General features: G+C 42.6%; 1 protein-coding gene across 2 annotated transcripts in view; it reads right to left on the bottom strand.

Moving 5' to 3' along the window:
- The window catches only part of RNF130 (ring finger protein 130), a 159,645-nt gene that overhangs the window by 1,753 nt on the left and 131,204 nt on the right, over positions 1-26,688 (bottom strand). The window contains exons 8-9 of one of the 2 annotated variants that reach the window (XM_075274980.1): positions 25,268-25,361; positions 16,519-16,704 (exon numbers count right to left, since the gene is read on the bottom strand). The exons of the other annotated variant lie outside the window; for it this stretch is intronic. Coding sequence (XP_075131081.1) covers positions 16,689-16,704; positions 25,268-25,361 — 110 coding nt within the window. The 3' untranslated portion in view covers positions 16,519-16,688. Of the gene's footprint in view, positions 1-16,518; positions 16,705-25,267; positions 25,362-26,688 lie in introns of those variants that run through there. 2 annotated transcript variants of the gene reach the window in all.

Here is a 26,688-nt window from a genome sequence, read left to right as displayed (position 1 = left end):
CAAGTTCTGTATACATGTAATGGAGGCGTATGACCATCATCTCTTCCTCCATATATCCTGCAGTGCCCCAAGGGAGGGGACACAGGAACTTTCCTTCATGTTGGCTCTACCCTTAATTTCTACCCTAGGTCATATTGGAGTGGGGTATCTTTTTATTTTTACAGCATAGTGAGACATATTTAACGCCATCTGAATCATGGAGGTATATTGGTACATGAGTGAAGATTTGTGCATGTAGACCTATGTATAAGCAGCATGTATGAACTCTATAGAGCCTAAACATGTAGGTTTAGAAGACCTGGTAGATTTCAGACTCTGCTTGGGTCTGACTTTTACATAACGTATCGGTGTGATGGATTTTACTGTGGTTTCTCTGGGGGAGTGGTCTCTGTGTGCTCAGGAGTCAACCTGCCCCTTTTGCTGCCCGAGGCGAACTACAGAAAGCTGCCCCCCCCCCGGGAGGAGGGGATGGAGCGCGAAGGGGGCGGGGCAAAGCAAAGGGGGCAGTTCTTAGCAGCGTTCGCAGGCACGGAGAGGACCTGCTCTCTGCTTGAGCGTGAGGGGAGGCCGCTGGAGCAGTGCTGCTTCAGCGGCAGCGCTGCACCTCCCATGAGGCGACCTGAAGCGACCGCTTCAGGCGGCGCTATGCCAGGGCAACGGGGAGGGCGGCATTTTTGCTGACCTAAGCCAGTCCAGGACAAGCTGTCCTAGACTGGCTTAGGGTCACCGTCACTGAGCAGTGGATTGGGGAGGCTGCTGGAGCAGCGCTGCTCCAGCGGCTGCCCCTCACGCTCAGGCAGAGAGCAGGTCATCTCCCTGCCTGCTAAAGACGCTTGCTCCGCTTGGCCCCCCCCCCCCGGAGGAGGGGGCCAGGTGGAAGGGGACGGGGCCGTGGGCGGCTTTCTGACGTCTGCTTCAGGCGGCAGAAAGCCATGGTTCACCCCTGTTCAGTGGCCTCCCCAATCCACCGCTTGGTGCTAAGCCAGTCCAGGACAGCTTGGTAACTGGCTTAGGTAATCAAAAATGCCGCCCTCCCTGGGGCCCTGGCATAGGGCTGCCTGAAGAGGTCGCTTCATGGGAGGTGCGGCACTGTGTGTGCTATATGTCAAACAGTTTTACCTCCCACTTGGCTAGTAGACCCTAATCTACATCAACACTAAGAGGGCTTATATCATTGGAGTGGCTGAATGTATAAAGCGCCAATCAGATGATGGATGTCATTGGGCTTTTCAGACATGGTGGCAGGTCCTCCCTACCACATAGATGCCTCTTAGCTTTGTAATATTGTTTTATAACAAGTCCGTCTTCCATGAGATGCAGCAGTGCCCAACACAACAGAACGCCAGAGCAGCATTTACATACGTACAGAAGTAAATCCATTTACAAACACAACTGTGAAACTGAAGAGCAAGCAAATACAAGAGCAAAACCAGAAACCTAGTACAACTCCTCAATGTGAATAACAACCTTTACCCAGGGTTTCAGAACCAGAAAAACCAGATGAACCCTATTATTGCCTATGGCAATTTTACATTGAATCACTTGACATATTCTGATGGTACTTGTATGTTGGAGGAATAAAATGTAGCTAATGCATTATCTACGGTGGAGGTGACCCCTTTAGGCCTCATCGGATCAACTTCTGCATCCTGGACTGTTACACTATTGCAAAGATTTTTCATGTGACAAGGCCCCCCTTAAAGGGCTCAAAAACTGAAGGTAGTATCCGTAGAGGGGGAGAATGAACATGCGTGGTCGGGCACAGGGGCTGATTCATCATTCCAAGCTGAGAGCAGGTCTGGAACCTAGGCAACCAATTGTAAACACTTAGGAGAGAGATGTTGTTGTATCTGACAAAGGGAGCAAGATAGATAAAGCAATGTATTGGATAAAACACTTTAGTTATGCTAGGTGCACACTAGTGTTGGCCTATTTGTTGCTGTGGTCCTTCGGAGGACCAGAATAGTGCATAGACGGTCCGCTGTAATAGCACTGAGCTCGGCCGACTCCATTGACTTTAATGGGGTCCATTGGCTGTCTATCATTTTACTACTCTGTACAGGAGGAGACTCCGGTGAAGATGTGAACTTAACTTTATCTTAAGATACAAGTTTGTATATGATCCTTGAGACGAGAATACTCCTTTAAATGAATATTAAATTGATATTAATAAATTAATATTGATATAACAGTATTCACAAGAACTTTACAAACGCAGCAAACATTGAATAAAACCTAGTCTGCAAATTTCAGTAAAGTTATTTTGATATGTGGTAAGGCCTGGTATACATAGCAGATGTATAATGAAAAATATATGCACTTGGTTTTTGCCTGCAGTCCCACTTGTCTAACACCAGGTGGCGATTAGATCCAGACGGTCTCTTCCATCTCTCGGCTCTCCCAGTACACATAGGATCCTGTTTATACCGAGGAGTGAATCTACACTGAGTGTCACCACATTATTCTGCAGAACTTCAGGAAATATCCATGGCTGCAAAATCTTCTTGTCATAACGGAATTAGTCGAAAGTGTTGCCTTCTCCTATAAATCTAATAATACTGGCTTATGTCATTATGGCCCTTCCTAGATTCTCCCTGAACACATGGGCCACGTGTATGAAAACTGTCTCAGAGGAAAACTGGACTTTTCGCTAACTGCGACCAATCAGATCATGGCTTCAATTTCACAATATACTCTGGACGTATGAGCGCTACACTGTGATTGGTTGCTATGGACAATAAGGTCAGATATTTCTGGTAGTCACGACTAGTGCTTTTATGCTGCACTTGCCACTTTCCGAAAAGGAGGTGAGGATATGCTGGGGGCATATTTATCAACCTGTGGGGCAGGCGACTGATTTATGATGACTGTCTTCAAAAAATCCCCCCTTCACAATGTATACATTGTCTGTCTATCTATCTATCTATCCATCTTATCTATCTAATCTATGTTATCTATAGATCTTATCCATCTTATTTATCCATCTAATCTACCCATCTCTTCTATCTATCCATCTTATCTATGTATCCTATCTATCTATCTATCTATCCATCCATCCATCCATCCATCCATCCATCCATCCATCCATCCATCCATCCATCCATCCATCCATCCATCCATCCATCCATCCATCCATCCATCCATCCATCCATCCATCTATCTATCTATCTATCGGATTACCCTCATTCACCATCCATTTGCACACCCAGAACAAGGCAGTGTTAACATTTGTATTGGAACCTACATCACAGATGTCCTTGTCTTTGAAGAGTTCCAAATGAGATACTGCAGAGGAACCGGGTGGACACCATTATATAGGATCCATCAATCACTGGTGGGGTCCATTATACAATAAGACTCCGAGCTCTATTGTGGTTTCAACTAAGAAATGGTAACCACAATATAGATGTGAACAGAGTCTTGCAGTTCCATTGAGATGAAGCAGACAATTGCAGCAGATCTGTTATGGAAATGTCCGAGTTTGAATATACCCATTATAAGATGGACACCAATACTCGATGGGTACTGTGTGAGTAGGCCTGCCACTACGATACCTCATATGCAGAAATTTGCAGGGCATTGGGGAGAGGATTCGGGGATTTACTTACATTGCCACTTCATATGGTAGTCTTAAACACACCAAATTTTTCAAGAGGTTCATTGTTGTCTGCAGGTATGGCTGCTATGAGCAGGAATAGATTCCCACTAGTTTATAATAAATCTGTTGGGCCAATTGTGGCCTTGCCCCTGTCAACCTAACCCCTGCAAATTCTCTTTACTTCACTATATGTATAAGCAAAGCTGCAAATAGCTTGAATATGGCATGCATCAAAATTTCTTGGATACGCCAGAAAACTGGTTTATATCATTTAATAAAATCTGTGTTCCTACACCTTTTTATCAGAGCCAACAATGTCTTTACAGCAACTTGTGGCGCTATCGTGGTCTGTGAGCCTGGACAAGATGGATTAGCTCTTGATCTTCATGTACATCAATAAGCAATGGACACTTAAGATCCTGTCTCCAGATTACTGGTGGTCCAACCTTGGATCACTATTGGTAGAAACGTAACTTTTGGAAATGATCTGACCCAGTCGCCTAGCCATCATCATGTGGTCCACATTCTTACACTTAACCATTTTTCCTGCATCCAACACAACACAACTACAAGACGTGACTGTTCATATGCTGCTTAGTATATTCCACCCCTTGAAGCCATTGTTATAAGATAAGCAATGTTATTCACTTCACCAGCCTGATGGTTTAGGCTTCGCCATCTGTTGGAATGATTTCATTCCATTTCTAGTTTTATCCCTGTCGGCCACTTGATATCTAAATGCTATTATATGGATTATGGAACAATAAAAACAACATAAAACTGTAGTGGATACAAAGAGCACAATGTTAAGCTCCTCATTGCTCCGTAATGAGCTATAAATGAGCTCTTATCCTCCTGACCCGGCCTAGGGAGCGGACAACAACACACCAAGTCCACAGCGATTATCAGAGCTTCAGCACTTTACATTCCATTGGAACAAACTTCTAGAAGACGCAAGATTATACCCCACATACCAGATGTAACCGTATATACCATGACCTCTAAATCATTATTTAAATAGGATTACAGTAATCTCTTTATATTCATTTCTGAACCCCGATTGCATGAAATCTGCCTAAATTTAGCTCTGGAATCTTAAGCACTCTGACACATGTTCCCCAAGCACACAATGAAAAGCGACGCCACAAAGGTGATCCGGGAAATTGACGCTTTCTGTATAAATTCTACAGGAATAAAAATAAGAGAAATATCTGAAATACCTAAAGGCTGAGAAAATGTTCTAATATGTTCAGTGCCAGGAAGTGATGGCTTGATGGGGTAACCTCATTTGTGACATCTATGGTATTGTCAGCTATAGGGGACGCAGAGACTCAAGGGGGCCAAAGGCCTATACAACATAATATGACACCAGGATTATAGGAATCACATGGTGCGTTGGGGCGCAGGAGTGTCAATTGCCTTTGGGCAGGACATACCATAGATGATAATACCAACTCAATTGAGAAATGGGTTTCCCAGGAGAGTTACAGAGAAAGCCGAGCATAATTGTTCCCAAATAAATGAGGGGATCTCATGGACAGATGTGAATAGAGCACTGTACACATGCACAGCCACGTCTCCATTCATTGAGGAAATGACTGATGACATGGATGCAAGTCCCAGAGGTGCCATGGATAGCACTTCCTGTACATCCTACTAATATTATAAATGTGAAAGTTTGTGTGTTTGAATGTTTGTGAATTTTGACATAGATAGGAACCCCGATTAAAACATAGGCTACTTTTTATCACGGTAAATGACGTCAGTACATGACCGCAGTGAAGGAATTTAGGTACACACTACACTAAAGGACCTGTGATGACGGCATCACAGGTCCTTGACCCATTTTCAGATAGGATCATGCTAGGCAGTGGGCGGAGCTACACGCTATTTTGTGGGCAGAGCTATAAAGGATGAAGCTGGACAGTGTGAAAGCTGAAAAAAATGGAGTCTCATAGAAGATCAGGAGACTACAGAACATGCAGGCTGTGTGAGGGCAAGAGGACTATATTGGGTGTAGAGTTTCAGTGAGTACTAAAGGGAATGTGTTGTCTGCCTCTGATGGGGGAGAACTTTGGCATATTTCAGCAACATCCGTTCAGCCCTTTGTAACACAGAAACTGCTCACACAGTCACATAACAAAACCTCTGTAATCACAATTGCCTGATGTAGCAGAGGTTAGGCAGCGCGGTAGTACACCTCTATAGGCTCTCCATATGCAAACATGTGCATACAGCTGGGTATCCTATGCATATGCATCGATATAGCAGAGCCGAGACGCGGGAGCAGGCTGATCAAACTGTGGCAAATTTTTGCAACATCCGTTCAGCCGTTTCCAACACAGAAGCTGCTCAGACACTGACATAAGAACACCCTTCTAATCCAAGTGGCCAGATGTAGCAGAGCTTAGGCAGCACTGTAGCACAGCTGAGTACGCTCTCCATATGCAGAGATGTACATACAACTGAGTATGCTGCGCATATGCAGCGATGTAGCAGTGCCGAGACGCGGGAGCAGGCTGACCATCCACAACAGCAATTGGCTAAATATAAGCGGCTCAGCGCCAACACCAACCCGCAGACGAAGTCACGGGCAGATGCTAGTATACCATAAACATCTAAGATGAAAATATCCCTTTAGATTACAGATCCAAATCTGAGGAGACATTACTTGCATCACAACCTAGTCTTCTTATAATGAAACATCTAATAGGGCCTTTATTATAGGACATCAATTGAAGGTCCATGGGGGCCTCGCACCCAGGACCTCCTTGGATCACCTGCTTGAAGTGACAGAAGTCCTCTGTGAGTGTTGCTTCTGCGACACAGGCCATATGACGTCACGTTCATTGTTCAAGAGAATGGGTTGTGCTGTGATACCAAGCACAGCCACTATATAAATATGTGGCGCTGTGCTACAGCCTCTGCAAACAGCTGATTGGCTGGGTCTTGGTATCACGCCCCTGACTAACTGTGATGACCTATCACAAATACAGTGGGGCAAAAAAGTATTTAGTCAGTCACCAATAGTGCAAGTTCCACCACTTAAAAAGATGAGAGGAGTCTGTAATTTACATCATAGGTAGACCTCAACTATGAGAGACAAAATGAGAAAACAAATCCAGAAAATCACATTGTCAGATTTAGTAAGAATTTATTTGCAAATTATGGTGGAAAATAAGTATTTGGTCACCTACAAGCAATCAAGATTTCTGGCTCTCACAGACCTGTAACTTCTTCTTTAAGAGTCTCCTCTTTCCTCCACTCATTACCTGTAGTAATGGCACTTGTTTAAACTTGTTATCAGTATAAAAAGACACCTGTGCACACCCTCAAACAGTCAGACTCCAAACTCCACTATGGTAAAGACCAAAGAGCTGTCAAAGAACACCAGAAACAAAATTGTAGCCCTGCACCAGGCTGGGAAGACTGAATCTGCAATAGGCAACCAGCTTGGATTGAAGAAATCAACTGTGGGAGCAATAATTAGAAAATGGAAGACATACAAGACCACTGATAATCTCCCTCGATCTGGGGCTCCACGCAAAATTTCAGCCCGTGGGGTCAAAATGATCACAAGAACGGTGAGCAAAAATCCCAGAACCATGCGGGGGGACCTAGTGAATGAACTGCAGAGAGCTGGGACCAATGTAACAAAGCCTACCATCAGTAACACACTACGCCGCCAGGGACTCAGATCCTGTAGTGCCAGACGTGTCCCACTGCTTAAGCCAGTACATGTCCGGGCCCGTCTGAAGTTTGCTAGAGAGCATTTGGATGATCCAGAAGAGTATTGGGAGAATGTCCTATGGTCTGATGAAACCAAACTGGAACTGTTTGGTAGAAACACAACTTTTCGTGTTTGGAGGAAAAAGAATACTGAGTTGCATCCATCAAACACCATACCTACTGTAAAGCATGGGGGTGGAAACATCATGCTTTGGGGCTGTTTCTCTGCAAAGGGGCCAGGACGACTGATCCGGGTACATGAAAGAATGAATGGGGCCATGTATCGTGAGATTTTGAGTGCAAACCTCCTTCCATCAGCAAGGGCATTGAAGATGAAACGTGGCTGGGTTTTTCAACATGACAATGATCCAAAGCACACCGCCAGGGCAACGAAGGAGTGGCTTTGTAAGAAGCATTTCAAGGTCCTGGAGTGGCCTAGCCAGTCTCCAGATCTCAACCCTATAGAAAACCTTTGGAGGGAGTTGAAAGTCCGTGTTGCCAAGCGACAGCCCCAAAACATCACTGCTCTAGAGGAGATCTGCATGGAGGAATGGGCCAACATACCAACAACAGTGTGTGCCAACCTTGTGAAGACTTACAGAAAACGTTTGACCTCTGTCATTGCCAACAAAGGATATATAACAAAGTATTGAGATTAAATTTTGTTACTGACTAGAGATGAGCGAACAGTGTTCTATCGAACACATGTTCGATCGGATATCAGGGTGTTCGCCATGTTCGAATCGAATACCGCGTGGTAAAGTGCGCCAAAATTCGATTCCCCTCCCACCTTCCCTGGCGCCTTTTTTGCACCAATAACAGCGCAGGGGAGGTGGGACAGGAACTACGACACCGGGGGCATTGAAAAAAATTGGAAAAAGTCATTGGCTGCCGAAATCAGGTGACCTCCATTTTAGACGAATAGTGGATTTCAAATCCGGGTCATATGAGAATGTGAACTTTGTGACTAAGAGACAGGGATAGCTGTACAGGCGGGGATAGCTAGGGATAACCTTTATTTAGGGGGGAATGTTATTAAAAATAACTTTTTGGGGCTCTATTGGGTGTGTAATTGTGATTTTTGTGAGATAAACTTTTTCCCATAGGGATGCATTGGCCAGCGCTGATTGGCCGAATTCCGTACTCTGGCCAATCAGCGCTGGCCAATGCATTCTATTAGCTTGATGAAGCAGAGTGTGCACAAGGGTTCAAGCGCACCCTCGGCTCTGATGTAGGAGAGCCGAGGGTGCACTTGAACCCTTGTGCACCCTCAGCTCTGCTACATCAGAGCCGAGGGTGCGCTTGAACCCTTGTGCACACTCTGCTTCATCAAGCTAATAGAATGCATTGGCCAGCGCTGATTGGCCAATGTATTCTATTAGCCCGATGAAGTAGAGCTGAATGTGTGTGCTAAGCACACACATTCAGCACTGCTTCATCACGCCAATACAATGCATTAGCCAGTGCTGATTGGCCAGAGTACGGAATTCGGCCAATCAGCGCTGGCTCTGCTGGAGGAGGCGGAGTCTAAGGTCGGACCTGAATGGAGACTGGTGTGGAGCGATCTTAGACTCCGCCTCCTCCAGCAGAGCCAGCGCTGATTGGTCGAGTTCCGTACTCTGGCCAATCAGCACTGGCCAATGCATTTCTATGGGGAAAAGTTAGCTTGCGAAAATCGCAAACTGACAGGAATTTCCATGAAATAAAGTGACTTTTATGCCCCCAGACATGCTTCCCCTGCTGTCCCAGTGTCATTCCAGGGTGTTGGTATCATTTCCTGGGGTGTCATAGTGGACTTGGTGACCCTCCAGACACGGATTTGGGTTTCCCCCTTAACGAGTATCTGTTCCCCATAGACTATAATGGGGTTCGAAACCCATTCGAACACTCGAACAGTGAGCGGCTGTTTGAATCGAATTTCGAACCTCGAACATTTTAGTGTTCGCTCATCTCTATTACTGACCAAATACTTATTTTCCACCATAATTTGCAAATAAATTCTTACAAAATCAGACAATGTGATTTTCTGGATTTGTTTTCTCATTTTGTCTCTCATAGTTGAGGTCTACCTATGATGTAAATTACAGATGCCTCTCATCTTTTTAAGTGGTGGAACTTGCACTATTGGTGACTGACTAAATACTTTTTTGCCCCACTGTATAAGCGATCAATTAAAAAATCCTGGAAAAGCCCTTTAAGTATTAGAATTCTTCTTTATTTCTAGCAGTTAAATGCACATTTGCCTTCAATTCCCTCTACAACAACGTAAAGACAATGTTAAAATCTTTGCAATATATAGCTCAGAGAAAAAACACCCATCAAGGCAGGATATGGCATGTCACGCTGTAATGAGTGGCCCGATCATCCCACTGGGGGTCTCAAGTTGCAATGAACAAGTATTAAGGGGATTAGGTTACTGTTCTATCAGCACTTATTTGATCAGGAGCTTAATGCAGCTCTTTGGTCCGCCGTTCCGAACATTGGAGTGCAGATTGTTTAATGGGAAGTTAATGGTACAAAAGAACATTCAGTTAATAAGCAGAACTTAAGAACCTTTTCTAAAACATATAGCCCCATGCCCAAAGACCGAGGTTGCAGGAATACATGTATCATTAGTTACCTAGCTGACTTCTTGCTCTTCTGTGCTAAGTCTAGTAGCCTAAACTAGAGAGGGAAAAGCCATATACAGTATATATGCAGGAGTCCTTGTCTTAAAACATCGGTAGCTCTGGGGAGTAGGAAGAATATATACCGTACTTAGAAGGTTATAACGCTAAAAGGTCTATCCATCTGGGAAAACTCTCCCATCGGATCCTTATATTTAAGAGATCTCATGCATTGAGACTTAAAGTTCAACAAGGCTTTACTTTGCTATGTGCTGGAGCTTTCTATTCTATGTATTACTTGGTACAAGAAAGCAGATTCCATAAACAATCGCTTTACCTTTTGTTTACATGGGGCCCATTAACAAAAAAAATTACTATAACTATTAATTACTAAATAAAGTTATACCATACTATCCTTCCTACTATTACTATTATAAATGTGAAAGTTTGGATGTTTGTTTCTCAATCACACAAAAACAGCTGAACGGATTTGGATGAAATTTGCCACATAGTTTATAACATCAATTAACACATAAGCTACTTTTTATCGCAGTAAATGACATGTCTTCACGACTGTTATGAATTTATGACATGGCTTCACGACTGTTATGAATTTATGTTCATATACTATATTAAACTGCTCTTGCCGGCAGGAATATCTCAGTAAATTGCACTTTGCTGATAAAGCCGGGTCTGTTATCTCTCTATGTAAACACACAGATAGCACTGAGTCCATCTGTCTAAGCATCTGCATATCATCTGACCTGCATAAGTGTTCTGTGTCCTCTAGGCAGCGTGCTGAGACACTGAGATGGGAAAACCCCTTTAATCCAAATTGGCAGTTTCCCAATTTTAAACATGCAAAGAAAAGAAAATGTAATTTGTTGTAAAATTTGTAAAAAACGAGAGCTATGAAGGTAGCCAGAGTTCTCCTCGGAGCTGAGGAGGAGTAAGCAAGCTGGGTGTCATTATGTGGTGTCCCAGTGAGATGCTGGAACAATCACAGGCATGGCATGAGTAACAAATTTGCAGCAGGACAGCTTGAGCGCTGCCGAAACGCCAGAGCAGGCGGATCATTGACAGCAGCAATTTGCTGAATATAGGCAGATCATCAACACACAGATGAAGTCACGGGCAGAGGCAAGTACTATATAATAACTATATAAATGTATACAATAGGATATAATTACTAAATAAATTTATACTACACTATATAATTACTATATAGATTTATGGGAATGGGATTTACCTTGCTGAAAAAACCTCTCATTGCATAGTTAGACAGTAACGCCGTTTTAGAGTACGTGAAAGCAGTGCGACAACCACTCTGGGACTTGTCATAGACAATATATGGGCTCAGTATTACAGGAAACTGTTAAAAAATAAAATGAAAAAACAAAACAAAAAAACAACTTATGTTGCCGACTATAACAGACATTACACAGAGCGAGGGTGTTAAATATAGAATTAGTGACTACACTGTATATAAAGAATGCCAATAAAAAGATCATTTCTTATGAAAAACGGCAGCGTCAGGCAGCGCACACGGCTCTTACTTGGGAGAGGTTGGGAATATTCCGTTATGTGGAGATGCTGCACTGTAAAGACTTTATGATGTATTTATTGAAGTTTTCTTGGTGGAGAAAAAAAATCAATGCACTTTAGCTGCATGCCAGTTATCCGTGCCAGGACTGCTCACTTCCGCAATAACAGTTTACCTTACGTAGCTTCATCAGAAATTAGAGCCTCAGTCCTTTACATGAATAACAAAACCTATAGTCTTTAAAGATGAAATGAGAAAAAATAATGCCCTCTTTTCCCAGGAATAGCGCCACTCTTTTCCATGCGCCATGTCTGGTATTGCAGCATATCAACATTCACTTGAATGCTGCAATATTGGACTTAGCCCTGTGCAAAAGTGACACTTATTCTACGGTAATGAAACCAAACTATAAAGCGATAAGAATTACTTTCTAATGGGGGACTTAAAGGGGCTGTATAAGATGGGACAAGGATAGGCCATAAAATCTATATTTCAGGATAACTCCTTTAAATAAGAATCCCAGATAAGTAAACTGTTACAGCTGTGGTTTGATTAGACACTGGGTCTTGTCACAAGAAGGTATGCTCTCAGCAGCTTCTTTTGGGTAGTGTACCTCTTGGTGAGAAGTTGTTATCTGCTTGACAATGCTCTGCAGTGCCCTCGAAGACATTCTGCCCAGCTGACAGACAGAGAGGGGGCAAATAGCTGAACTGAAAGATGCACTGTGGTTTTTTGATGACTTTTCCAACATCTAGGCTGTTCTGAACTAGCTGTTAGAAGCAGTGGTTTAGTGAGGGCATGCGGACACATGGAGAACTGGCTCCAGACGGCCCAGACAGACCACTAGTAGAGAGGACCACTTGATCATCCAATAAGCATAAGCAATTCCCACAGTTTTAATGTTCACCATCCAGACACAGGTGTCACGTTCATTGTAGACCGTTGTCTCTGCCTGGACCATTTCCAGGTCTTTAGAAATTCAGTGTCAATGTCCTGACATTGACCAACAGGCGCCACCACCTTCATTTGCAGTGGTGTTGTGAATGCAAAACCTGCGCTACTATAGACTGGAACCATATTTTCATTACTGAAGAATTTAGGTCCTCTGAGATTAGATGATGGATGGCTTTGAGTACGAAGGCCTCATTGGGAACACTTCCATCCTTCCTTTGCTGTGGAGTGACACTGCCCCAACTGCTGGTGTAATGATCTGGGGAGCCATTAAATAGTTCAGCGAGATGTGCAGGACATGCTGTGGCCACATTACTTGCCTCTGAGGAAGGGCTTCTAACTGGCATTTTTCAGCAGGATAATGCTCACCCACACCTGGAAAATATCTCCGCCAGATTGTAACACTTCCTTGGCCTGCCTCGCCACCGGATTTATCGTCAATCAAGCATTTACAGGACCAGCTCAGAATCCATCTTTGGTAACCTATGAGTTTTGCAGGATCTACAGGGCCAGCTACAACATTTGTGGACAAATCTGTTGCAGGATACAATATGGAGCCTGTATACTTCCATGTCCTACCATATTGTCTTGTATTTAAGACTAGATGAGCTTTTCACTTGTACAGTTTTTCCCCAATAAACTTCTCCTCTGCCTTTACATTGATCATCATTCCATTCCAACAAGTCTGGTACATTATTATTGGTCAGGAAGTATACTTTATATGAACGATGACTGTGCTTGCATGCTGCATTCTCCTTTTACGTTCCAGGGAGTTATGGGATAGAGCTGAGGGCTGCCAAGCCTGTCCACTGAGGTGTGTGGAGAATGTGATCACCAAATGAGGGTCACAAGACCCCTGTCCTCCCATAGATGAGCAGCCCATAGGTGGGATTTACACATATTAAACCCATTATTGTATATTCTTCGAAATGAAGATACTCTTTCATACAAATCTTTCATAAAGTGTTTGAAAGTCAAGGATTACTTTGCTAAGACACCTATTCCCGAGTTGGGGTGTTTACATAACCCCCCATCATTCAATTATTCTTCTAATTTTAGAACGGCTGACCTCTGGTTACGGGAAATAACTTTCATACCCCTTCCCAAACTCATCCTTATGCGTCGTCACTTTTCTTGGATCACTACGCATCAGTCTTTTTCTTCTTGGCAAGGGTTTAATATAAACTTGAATACTGCAGATAGATCTGGCCCAGATTCTGCTTTTATCTAGAAGTGGTAGAACTTCCGGAGCTTTATATAATCAAATACACACATTGTTTCCTTCTGTTAACCTTTTGTTGAGCACATAATGGCTGTAGAAAACCTGCTGTGAGTTATTCGTCACATATTACACTTTTTTCATTTTAGGATTTGTTTGTGCTGAGCGGATACGACCAGGCTTGATGAATTATTTACAGTCTTATTTCATGCTCCTATATAGAGGTAGACCATGATCCTTGACCACAGCAGTTATCTGGGTTTCTTAAAGGTCCTTCTTCTATAAGAAAAAAAAGTTGGCCTCACAAGTTAATTTTAATGGGACTGGCCGACTGATAGATATGGGAGTCTCCCGACACTTTGTCTGATAATGCTGGGAAAAAGACGATGCATGTTGGATTTTAATGTCCTTTGTCTTCAGAGGATTTATGTCATTCTCCCAGAGGCGATACCTACGTCTATCATTTAAGGAATAATATTTTTCTTTTATTTTGTTTTTAAAATGTAAATTGTGAGCCCCATATAGGGGCATCCATATGTCTTTGGACTATGGGAGGAAATCCACGCAAACACGGGGAGAACATACAAACTCCTTGCAGATGTTGTCCATGGCAGGATTCAAATCCAGGACTCCAGCGCTGCAAGACTACGGTGCTAACCACGGAGACACCGGGTCGCCCCCATTTAAGGAATATTCTGTTGATAAGTCATAAATTTCTGAGACTGTAATATCTCTTATGTTACTCCAGGGTATTGTAGAGGCATCTGTGATCAGGACTACTTAGTACTCTTCAAAAACATTAAGTTACACATGCTTAAAGTTAAAATATAGCCTGCACATTGATTTACATAAATACAGAGGGGTAGGAAGAAACAGGCATATAGGCGAGAAACTTCAAGAAGGAAGGAAGAGCGAGAAAGAGTCTGTTTCATAGGGAATGTCCACTGAGCTCTGAATTTGGAGCATCACAAGCAAGCATGTAAAATAAAAGCAGATAAAGTGAAACAATACAAAAACCAGCCAACAGCATAGGGCAGCTCAAGTCTCTCCAGGTACACAGATGAATGTCCAAAAATCTTTTTCCATAATAAAGGCGCTTTTGTAACATAGGATCACAAAAGATAAGAGTGCTATATATATATATATATATATATATATATATATATATATATATATATATATATATATATATATCACTCTTACACTCTCTCATATCTTATATATATATATATATATATATATATATATATATATATATACATACACACACACACACACGCGCGCGCAGTGGCTTACAACATTATTCATACCTCTTGAACTTTTTCACATTTTGCCACCTTACAACCACAAATGTAGATAGACAGACAAAGTGAAGTGGAAGGAAAATTATACAAGGTTTTCAAAATTTTAAGCAAATAAAATCTAAAAATTGTGACATGCAAAAGTCTTCATCCCCCTGTACTCTGATATCCTTAAATAAAAACCAGCACAATCAATTGCCTTCAGAAGTAATTTAATGAGTTAATAGAATCCAGCTGTGTGCAATTTAGAGAGAATACTCTCTAGAGAATACTAGTGAACAAACAGCATCATGAAGACCAAGGAACGAACCAGACAGGTTAGAGAAAAAAGTTGTGGAGAAGTTTAAAGTAGGGTTAGATTATAAAAACATATCCCAGGCTTTTGAGCATCCCAAGGAATGTTTAATCCATCATCCAAAAATGGAAAAAGTATTCTAAAACTACAAACCTACCAAGACATGGCCATCAACCTAATCTAACAAATCAAACAAAGAGAGAACTGGTCAGAGAAGCAGCCAAGAGGCCAATCGTCACTCTGGCGCACCTGGAGAAATCCACAGCTCAGATGGGAGACTCTGTCCACAGGACAACTAGAAGTTGTGCACTCCACAAATCTGGCCATTATGGAAGAGTTGCAAGAAGAAAAGCATTGTTGAAAGAAAGACATAAGAAGTGCTGTTTGCAGTTTGTCACAAGCCATATGGGGGACACAGAAAACATGTGGCAGAAGGTGCTCTGGTCAGATGAGACCAAAGTTGAACTCTTTGGCCTAAATACAAAGCGCTATGTGTGACAGAAAAGTAACACCAGTCATCCCCCTGAACACCCCATCCCCAATGTGACACATGGCAGGGGCAGCATCACGCTGTGTGGATATTTTCTTCAGCAGGAACATTGAAGCTGGTCAGAGTTGATGGGAAGATGGATGGAGCTAAATACAGGGCAATCCTGGAAGAAAATGTGTTGGAAGCTACAAAAGACTTGAGACCGGGAAGGAGATTCACCTTCCAGAAAGACAATGACCCTAAACATATGGCCAGAGCTACAGTAGGATGGTTTAGATCAAAGAATATCCATGTGTTAGAATGGCCCCGTCAAAGTCCAGACCTAACTCCCATTGAGCATCTGTGGCAAGACATGAAAATTCCTGTTCACAGACATCTCCATCCAATCTGGATGAGCTTGAGCTATCTGGCAAAGAAGAATGGCCAAAAATCACATTCTCTAGATGCAGAAAGCTAGTAGAGACCTACCCCAAAAGACTTGCAGCTGGAATTGCTGCGTAAGATGGCCCTACAGAGTATTGATGGAGGGGGCTGAAGACTTTTGCAGATTTTTATTTGATTACAATTGTGAAAACCATGTATTATTTTCATCCCACTTCACAATTATATGCTACTTTGTGCGGATCCATCACTGAAAATCTCAATAAAATACATTTAAGTTTGTGGTTGTAGGGTGACAAAATATGAAAAAGTTCAAGAGGTATGAATAATTTTGCAAGCCACTGTATGGTAGGTCTCCGGACTGACGGCTCCTCCATTGTAAGTAAAATAACACTCGGACTCGGATTCCAATATAACTCTTTAATTATCAATTTACACATTTTATGATGATTTGGCACTAAAAAGGCATCAGAAGAAAAATAAACAAAAAGACTTATTAAAAAGGAATTTCATCTGCAGTTTGTTAAATGATGTGTGAAAAAAAACACCTCTCGTCCTCCTCCGAAATCGCCGCTTCATGACCATTCCACTCTGCAAAGTGAAGATAGAAAAAAGGTGTAAGAAATAAAGAGACAACTCGTAAAGCCGTAAACGATACATGAAGACATTGAAGAAACTTAGTCTACAGTATATCCTGGCGCTACTAGTCGGCAGCACAAGAGACACATCTCTCGCCCATATCTCTCTATATAATTGCAGTATATGGGGCCGTTATTTTTAGGGTTTTTGTTTTTAGATAATCTGAATACCTATTTGTTACATTAGGAGGACAGATAATGTCCTACTAGTCCGGGGCATGGGGATATCCAATGATAGTCAGCTATACCAAGTGACTACAGATAGGTAACACAAGGCAATAAGCAGCAGGTACTGACTGATCACTATCTACAGCCACGCTAAGCAGTGCAGAGCTGAATGTGTAGAGCACGTCAATGGGCCTTGTAGCAGGGAGAAGAATGACTGCACCTGAGACTGCCATATGAGCTTAATCTGCTTCCTTTTACAAATGTGAGGATTATCTAAGAGCAGGACAATGGCTTTCTTATGCCTTACAGAATCATTTTCAGAAGGGTCCTGCCCGTAATGGTGAAGATCCTAATAATAATGACTGCATACAAAGTATAGGATAAGATATATCAAGGGGGCCACACGGTGGCTCAGTGGTTAGCACTGCAGCCTTGCAGTCCTGGTGTTCAAATCCCGTCAAGGGCAAAAAACCATCTGCAATGAGTTTGTATGTGTTTGCATGGATTTCCATCCCATGTTCCAAAGACATACTGATAAGGGGGGGGGGGGGGAGGATAATATATATCACAGGGGCTCACACACCGTCCAATGGCCCTCTATGGTGTAGCATGCAGTTTCTTGTATTATGTACCGGGGACCTATTGGTAAGCAATAATCGTGGGGGGGAAATACCTTGATATGTTCATAAGAGCTTGCTGCTTCCTTAAAGTAGGATTGACAATATTGTGGGGTGGACAATTTTACCTATTAGAATGTGGCCTTCAAGTATAAACAAACGTTCAAATCAATAGTAGATAGGAAACGTTGTAATATACCTTTATTATAGAAATATCCCCCCACTTAGCAGACTCTGCTTTCCCCCTCTTCATCCTGCACTGATCAATCATTCTCTATTCCCTGGCAGAGAGAAGTCTATGGTGAGGAGAGAAGGGAGCGTGAGCAAGAAAGAGAGGAAGACACAGACACTGCTGCAGCTTTTAGTTTTGAATTCACCACAGCACTGCCCATTACTGCTGTATAATGTACTCCATGCGTCTGCTCTTCATATATGTTTGTGATAGAGAAAGAACAGCAGGATCTCCTCTTCTCTCTGCATCCTCTGTACGGGAGACATCATAGCAACTTGTCACCGGCCACCACCTCCTCCTTCTTTTCTTAGTCAAGGTTCACAATAGTGTTTCCCTCTCTGCTGTTCAGCTCTATTGAGAGCCCCGAACAATGGAGAGTTGGACCATGGAGAGTGTCCGTTGTTATAAAAGTGAAATCATCGGAGGAAAAGTACTTTTTCCTCCATTGATTTTCAGACGGAGGCTCCGATGCAGATGTCAACCTGGCCTAACCTTCATCTCTGCTGCGTGTATATAGATTTACCAGTGAGTGACCAATGCAGGAGGGAGAAAAGGAGTCTGATAAGTGGAGAAAGAGGTATTTTTCTGTAATAAGATATTTCTTATTATTTTATTTTCAGTTGTATTAATGAGATTGGGACAGTTTTGTAAAGCTCTGCGGAATATGTTGGCGCTATATTAAGTTATTAAATTAATTATTTATAGTTGTAGAAATTTGATGTACATAATGGCCACCTCCAAACCTGCAAGTCAGGTGCACTTTAAAAATGATCAGGCAATAAAAATATTTTAAATCACTATCAGGCGTATTTAAGGTTAATGATACACTTTCCAATGGCTTTACTGACAGCATGGCTCTTATCTGTATGGACAGCTCATTTCATTACAGTGCAGGCACTCAGAAAGAGATCTTATTCAGTGCAAGGTATTGATCCTTCAATATAATAGGTCTGATGGACTTGCTCTAGTTTATCATAAGCGCCGCAGGCCGGCAAGGATCATAACTCATAAGTGACAGACACTGAAGAAAATGAAGCCATAGAGTTGCCACAAGGGAGGGTGCATTAATATAGAAAATGTACATGCATTCATCTGAATCCTCAATGAGAAGCTTCTTAGTGCCCTCGATATAGGAGCGCAGCCGGGTGAGCAGGCAGGGTTCATAAAAATGGATTGCAAGTAGTAGCCATATTTCCTGCCATCAGTTATAGGAAAGAATAGAAAATGTATATGTAATATAATGTCATGTGATTTATAACCCTCTTAGCACCTGCTTCATATACTGGCCTGGGAATGATAGGGCCTGTAGTTAGTACATGGACATGCAAACTAGTAACAAGGCTAATGTAATGAAATACAAGAAGGGACGAGATTTTTTAACGTAAGAACCTAACTGGTTTCTCTCTCAGGTTAAAAGGAGTCTGTTACCAGAACATCGCCCCGCAGATAGGTCAGGGTCACCTGATGTAAAGGGTGTCTTCCCCTTATAAATCGCTGCCTCGATTGCAGAGATAGTGTTGTGTTTGTCAATGTGCAAATGAGATCTTTAGCGTAACAAGGGTGTTGCCGAATACCTCTTTGGTGCAATGGATTACCATTGCACCAAAGAGGTATTCGGCAACACCCTTGTTACGCTAAAGATCTCATTTGCACATTGACAAACACAACACTATCTCTGCAATCGAGGCAGCGATTTATTAGCATTAGCCCATCATACTCCACCATACTCCAAAGAGCTCATTTGTATATTGCCAAAAATGGCAACACTGACACCATATTCATAAGGGGGAGACACAGGTGACCCTAAGCTATCTGTCTGCAGATTTGGGCTTTGGAGACAGCCTTCCTCTAACCCTAATGTACAGGAGAGGGGGAATCCTCTCCTACACTTCACTACTACTCTTATAATCCCAGTGGATCGCTTCCTCATTTTATTATAAGCAGGTTGTGTGCAGTTACAGTCCTATGAAAAAGTTTGGGCACCCCTATTAATCTTAATCATTTTTAGTTCTAAATATTTTGGTGTTTGCAACAGCCGTTTCAGTTTGATATATCTAATAACTGATGGACACAGTAATATTTCAGGATTGAAATGAGGTTTATTGTACTAACAGAAAATGCGCAATATGCATTAAACCAAAATTTGACCGGTGCAAAAATATGGGCACCTCAACAGAAAAGTGACATTAATATTTAGTACATCCTCCTTTTGCAAAGATAACAGCCTCTAGTCGCTTCCTGTAGCTTTTAATCAGTTCCTGGATCCTGGATGAAGGTATTTTGGACCATTTCTTTCTACAAAACAATTCAAGTTCAGTTAAGTTTGATGGTCGCCGAACATGGACAGCCCGCTCTCAAATGATCTGAAAACAAAGATTGTTCAACATAGTTGTTCAGGGGAAGGATACAAAACGTTGTCTCAGAGATTTAACCTGTCAGTTTCCACTGTGAGGAACATAGTAAGGAAATGGAAGACCACAGGGACAGTTCTTGTTAAGCCCAGAAGTGGCAGGCCAAGAAAAATATCAGAAAGGCAGAGAAGAAGAATGGTGAGAACAGTCAAGGACAATCCACAGACCACCTCCAAAGAGCTGCAGCATCATCTTGCTGCAGATGGTGTCACTGTGCATCGGTCAACTATACAGCGCACTTTGCACAAATAGAAGCTGTATGGGAGAGTGATGAGAAAGAAGCCGTTTCTGCACGTACGCCACAAATAGAGTTGCCTGAGGTATGAAAAAGCACATTTGGACAAGGCAGCTTCATTTTGGAAACAAAAATTGAGTTGTTTGGTTATAAAAAAAGGCGTTATGCATGGCGTCCAAAAAGAAACAGCATTCCAAGAAAAACACATGCTACCCACTGTAAAATTTGGTGGAGGTTCCATCATGCTTTGGGGCTGTGTGGCCAATGCCGGCATCGGGAATCTTGTTAAAGTTGAGGGTCGCATGGATTCCACTCAGTATCAGCAGATTCTTGAGAATAATGTTCAAGAATCAGTGACGAAGTTGAAGTTACGCCGGGGATGGATATTTCAGCAAGACAATGATCCAAAACACCGCTCCAAATCCTCAGGCATTCATGCAGAGGAACAATTACAATGTTCTGGAATGGCCATCCCAGTCCCCAGACCTGAATATCATTGAACATCTGTGGGATGATTTGAAGCGGGCTGTCCATGCTCGGCGACCATCAAACTTAACTGAACTTGAATTGTTTGTCCAAAATACCTTTATCCAGGATCCAGGAACTGATTAAAAGCTACAGGAAGCGACTAGAGGCTGTTATCTTTGCAAAAGGAGGATGTACTAAATATTAATGTCACTTTTCTGTTGAGGTGCCCATACTTTTGCACCGGTCAAATTTTGGTTTAATGCATATTGCACATTTTCTGTTAGTACAATAAACCTCATTTCAATCCTGAAATATTACTGTGTCCATCAGTTATTAGATATATCAAACTGAAATGGCTGTTGCAAATACCAAAATATTTAGAACTAAAAATGATTAAGATTAATAGGGGTTCCCAAACTTTTTCATAGGACTGTATTTGACTTCTCACTCCTGTCTCCCAGTGTCCTAACCCCTCTGGATGTCCATTTAATACAGGACCCATTAGCTAAAACAATGGTGGAACCTACTGATTTCCACATGCCCAATCCTCCTGTTCTCAGTAGAGATAAGAGGTGGCAGCAGTTTACAGTCATTACACCAGGGGGTATAAGGATTGTGGAATCTGATGCTCCTCACTGATCCATCCGGTGTCTATCTGCATAATCCACGTGACCTCTGCAGCCAGTCAGCACATATAGTAGTCAGGTGCATCATGGTTCCCTTCGCAGAGCCACAATGCCAGTATAATAGGGCATGTGACCCATGCAGTGGTCATGTACCATATGCAAGTAAACAGACACCGAGAAGACCAGAAGGAAGACAGCCCAGATTTTTGTTAATTTAGGCCCTTTGCAGTAACCCACACTGTATGAAAACCACAATAGGGAAAGGTACAATGCAGAAGGGGGCACTGTACTGCTTTCTCCTCATTTTGAGTGCATGAAAGCTCAGCAATGTTGAGTATGTATATGTATGGGGATCTGTAGGCAAAGCTTATGGCCGATAGGTGCTCAGCTGACAACTATCTGAAAGTGACACGGGGCCACTTGCAGCGCTGGAGTCCTGGTGTTCAAATCCCACCAAGGACAAAAAATCTGCAAGGAGTTTGTATGTTCTCCCTGTGTTCGCATGGATTTCCATCCCATATTCCAAAGACATACTGATAGGGAAAAAAATGTACATTGTGAGCTCTGTGTGGGGCTCACAATCTACATTTAGAGAAAAAAAACAAAAAAAACCCCAACTATCTGAAAGTGACCTGCTTAAAGGGGTTTGTAATATATGGCCTATACTTAGGATAGGCCATAAGTATCTAAACTACGGGGCAGTCACTGAAGTCAAAGGGGGCTGGATGAAGTACCAGAGCCTGGCGCTATACAGGGACAGGAGCCAACTACTTATGGCTCTGTGTTGAGTAAAGTACATGAGTCAGAAGTTGCCTCATACAGTCACTGATCAGGCATTTAAAGAGGGGTCCAGGAAAACAGTTTTTTCTCTGTAGGTCGGGGTTCCACAAAATCCTAATGCTTGTTTCAGCGACAGTCCCCACTGCATGTGACTGCTGAGGTCTATCAGCGGCCTAAGAAAAGGACCCGGGACATCTCAGGTGACATATGTGAGCAACGTCCCGGGCCCTTTCCTTAGGCTGCTGATTGGGGGCGCGAACAGTGGTGGGAGACTCCGGGGACAGGTGAGTATGTTTTGTTTTTTTTTTTTTCCCCTATTTTTTACCTTCTCCAGCCTCCAGAGAAACCCCTTTAAGGTCTATCCTAAGGAAATCAATAAATTACAAATTCCTGGACAAACTTTTTAACCAAACACCCAGAAATGCAGCACAAATTTAGTGTTTCATGATAGAAAATACAATGTGTGTGTTAGGGATGTGAAGCGATGCTCAGGGCGTACTTCTCTATCCTTACACTGAAGAACGCAAGCGCTCATATTTCTCATCTATCATACACCAGATAACCAGATATATGGAGTAAAAACTTTGTGTTTGCGACTTTTTAAGTGCCAGTTATGCCTGCTCATAAATCAGGAGGGTTTTCCTCCAAGACCAGTCTTATAAGGACTGGCGTTCAATATGCCAGTCTTTATAAATATGTTGTGTGGTTTCCAGTTCTAGATGCCAGCCTTGTACTCGGGCAGTAGATTCACATTAGCAATCTGAATGGATTAAAGTAAGAAAAAATCCCTTCTATACAAATAGACATTTCTATTTAACTTCTCCTAACAATAGAGCGATAGATAAAACTAATCACAAAACTGATGCCAATCTCAATTTATTACAAGTTACAATAGTGTTGAAAAAATGATTCATTTCATTCTGATGTAAAAAGAGCTTTTTCAGAAGAGTTTCGTCCATTATCCAGATAAGAAACGCTAAGGATGAGTTCACACAGAGTTTTTGGCAGAAGGATTTTGAGGCAGAACCAGCATCAAAAACACCCCCCATTCATTTCAGTGGGAGTCAGTAGCAGTTTTTTCTCCCTCTAGCATTGTTTTGAAGCAGACGTGTCTAAAACTGCATCATGTAAAAAACACATCAAAAGTGGTCACTGAATTCCTGAAGGAGATTTTATAAGGGCTCGTTCACATCTGTGCCCCGAGTCTCCATTCTGCAGGTTTCTGTTTCCTGCACAAAACTGGGCAGAAGACGGAAACCTGCAGTTATGTTTCATACCCATTCATTTGAGTGCCGGTGAGCGTTTTATTCTCTCCGCGGCGAAACCGTTTTTTTTTTAACCGGACACAGAGTCGGACATGCAAGCCTTTGTGTCCGGTTTAAAAAAAAAACTGTTTAGCCGCGGAGAGAATAAAACGCTCACCGGAGCTCACAGCCGGACTCAGCATGCCAGGTTTCCGGTCTTCTGCATGAAGAAGACGGAAACTGAAAGCGGAGACCTGAACGCTGGTGTGAACCGAGCGTCACTCTGCAAAAAACTCTGTGTGAACATAACCTAAGCTGTTCCTCCTGTTCCCTCAAATATGTGCATATACAGTCTGGTGAAGTGTGTATGTGATGTGAGACTCCTGTAGCAGTGACTTAAAGGGGCTGTCAAGAATAACATGTTTTGTGCATGGAGGCCAGGCAAGGTGAAAAAAACAACAACACCCCCCTCCTTCCCCAAAACCCATATGCACTGGTCCCCGGTGCTCCGTTGTCTCGCACGGCATTGTTTTGGTGGAAGTGACCACTGAGGCCAATCAGCAGCCTCAGAAAAGGAACGCCGGATGCCACTTGCATATGTCACCTGTGATGGATATCCCATGTCCTTTCCTTAGGTCACTGATTGGTCGTGGGAGACACTAGAGCACCAGGGCCAAGATCGTATGGTCCCCCCCCCCCCCCCCCCAGCAAATAACAGATTACCCTGTACAACCCCTTTAACGTGTCTGCGAACAAAAGGACTGGAAATGTCGAAATCCACTGGCCTAATCCTTCCTTCGCTGTGGGTAAAATCATTTTCTACATATCCATGTGCATAGAAGACTACACCAATGCAGATCAGTGTGTCCCACCTTTCTATTATTCTGTGTGGAAGGTGCCAGACTGCCCCCCATCCTATCCATAATCTCCTAGAATAAAACCTCAGTAGTAAACTGTTCTCTGCAAACCTTGGTCATATCTAGTGCACTTCTATACAACTCTATATCTGTAGAGGTGCCCATAACAGCAGACTAGTCAATGTGTATGACGGTGGGCAACTTGCCTCTCGACAGAAGATGTTCAGCAAGAGAAGGATTGGGCATATTAAATGTCATCATGCCCCATCCTCTGTTCTCAAGGATGATAAGCTGCTGCTACAGACCACATGCAGCAGTTGAGCAGAAATGTGCATGGGGGTCAGAAGGAAAGTTCCATCAGAACTCTCGATTTGCAAAAATATTTTGCCTAAAAATTTCTATATGATTACCATCATGGGAAAAACCCCTTAATACCCCAATATTGGCTTTTATTTTATGGAAATAATGCAAATCAGTGATGGTCAACAAGATGACCCTAGACTTTAAAATGGGACAACCAGCCCTGTTCCTTTCAGCTGCCCCATGTTACACCCAGAGTCATACGCAATGTGTGGGTCAAATGGTGTGGACATTGTCTAACCCTAGCCAAAGAAATGTGACATGACATGATCATATCGAATTTTAATTTTTCAGACTGGCATGCTATCAGCTCCCCAATCCTCTGCAAAAGATGGGACCCCCCCCCCCCCCCCCGATCCCATTAACAATGCAATTAACTGGAAGCTCTGAATGGGGCCTTCTGTATAAACCCAACCTTGTGTGTCATACTGCGAAATCTTGGCTGCTATGTGAATGGAACAGAAGCCTTCTTAGCAATAAACAGCATATTTATAAGACAGAAAGACATTGTTACTTACTCTGTGGCATACAAGTTAGCGGTGGCTTTGATGATCATGTAGCACAGCGTAAGGGCGCTGAGAAGGCCAAAACTGGCAATAATGAACCATTCTTCTGTTGACAAAGGAAATGGGAGGGAGTCACTCTCGACAGCAATTTCAGCAGCAAGGCCAACACATCACTCCCATGCCCAAAGGCTGAAGGGAACAAGAAGAAGGGGCGGCTTTTGGGGGCCACGCCACAGGACTGAGCCGACCGGCAAGGATGGAAAGTGGAGATTAGTACAGTTACTTGTAGGAGAAAGAAAATAGGAGAATTAGCAGAAATCGACGGTACAAAGAGAGGACAACAGTGGGAGCCAGGACAGACTGAATACTGGCGAGCGTGGAGATCAGTAAGTGTAGGCGAGCAGGAAACAGTGCAGAGAACACACATGGCCGACATTCTCTATTCTTAGTAGACACTGGGTTATTCCAGATAATAAAACAGACACAACACATTTCTGTAGGTTGTTAACACATGAGGAAAGAACTCCTCGAGATACAGTATACTTACTATGTAAGGAAAGAGTTAAATATTACCCCCCCTCATTGGTTTTGATAATAGCTATGTTTCTTGAAACGTAAAAAAAACCTCCCAAAAAACGGTTTTAAACAAGAGATTTAGTCGCCCCCGCTGTTTTGCAGCCTGCAGCATTTTTTACATGATCCTGACCCTGCATAGAACCAAGGGGTTCATTGTGCCAACCCTACTGCAGACAGGGCACAGCAGGGAGGCTCCAGCTACCGGCAGTTGTCTTACCACCAGATGGAGAAGCGGAGAACGTGACTGATGCTCATTCTTGTTTTCACGTATTCTTACCCAAAATGTACAACTGGCTATACACTAGTAAAGTTGCCAAATTGGTAGATGTTTTTGTGTTTTCACATAATCGTAGATCCCATGCTATTCTTTGAACCACAGCAACACCCAATATGGCAGATCATGATAGGACACATTATAAATGACTAAGATTAGTCGGTATTTTTCATTTGCACAGAGCCTTTAACAGACAAGCATTTATAGATTTTGTTGCATAGGCAATTTTTGCAAAACAGACCCCAGGAAGTGCATCCATATTAGTTCTCACTCATGACTGCTCTTATTAGGTCAAGTTCCATTTTGTCGTCATGTTTTATTAGTGGGTTTCTGACCATTAAAATAGAAAAACAAGTCTGTCATACTGACCTCATTGACCCTTCCAGTGTCCACACAGGAAATGATCGATCAGCCAATCACTGATCGCAACATTTATTTGATCATTTTACACCATTCTGGGCCATTTCTTTAATTCGACTAGATAGCCCTTTTAAATCAATGGCTGCAACCAATATGGATAAACTTCTCGTTATCGGATAGACCAGAAATTTTATTCATCTTTTATTTTCTTGTAATTTTTTTT

The sequence above is a fragment of the Leptodactylus fuscus genome, chromosome 5 (genome assembly GCF_031893055.1).
Source record: "Leptodactylus fuscus isolate aLepFus1 chromosome 5, aLepFus1.hap2, whole genome shotgun sequence".
In the NCBI taxonomy this organism is placed as follows: domain Eukaryota; kingdom Metazoa; phylum Chordata; class Amphibia; order Anura; family Leptodactylidae; genus Leptodactylus; species Leptodactylus fuscus.
This window is presented reverse-complemented; position numbering and strand designations above follow the sequence as displayed.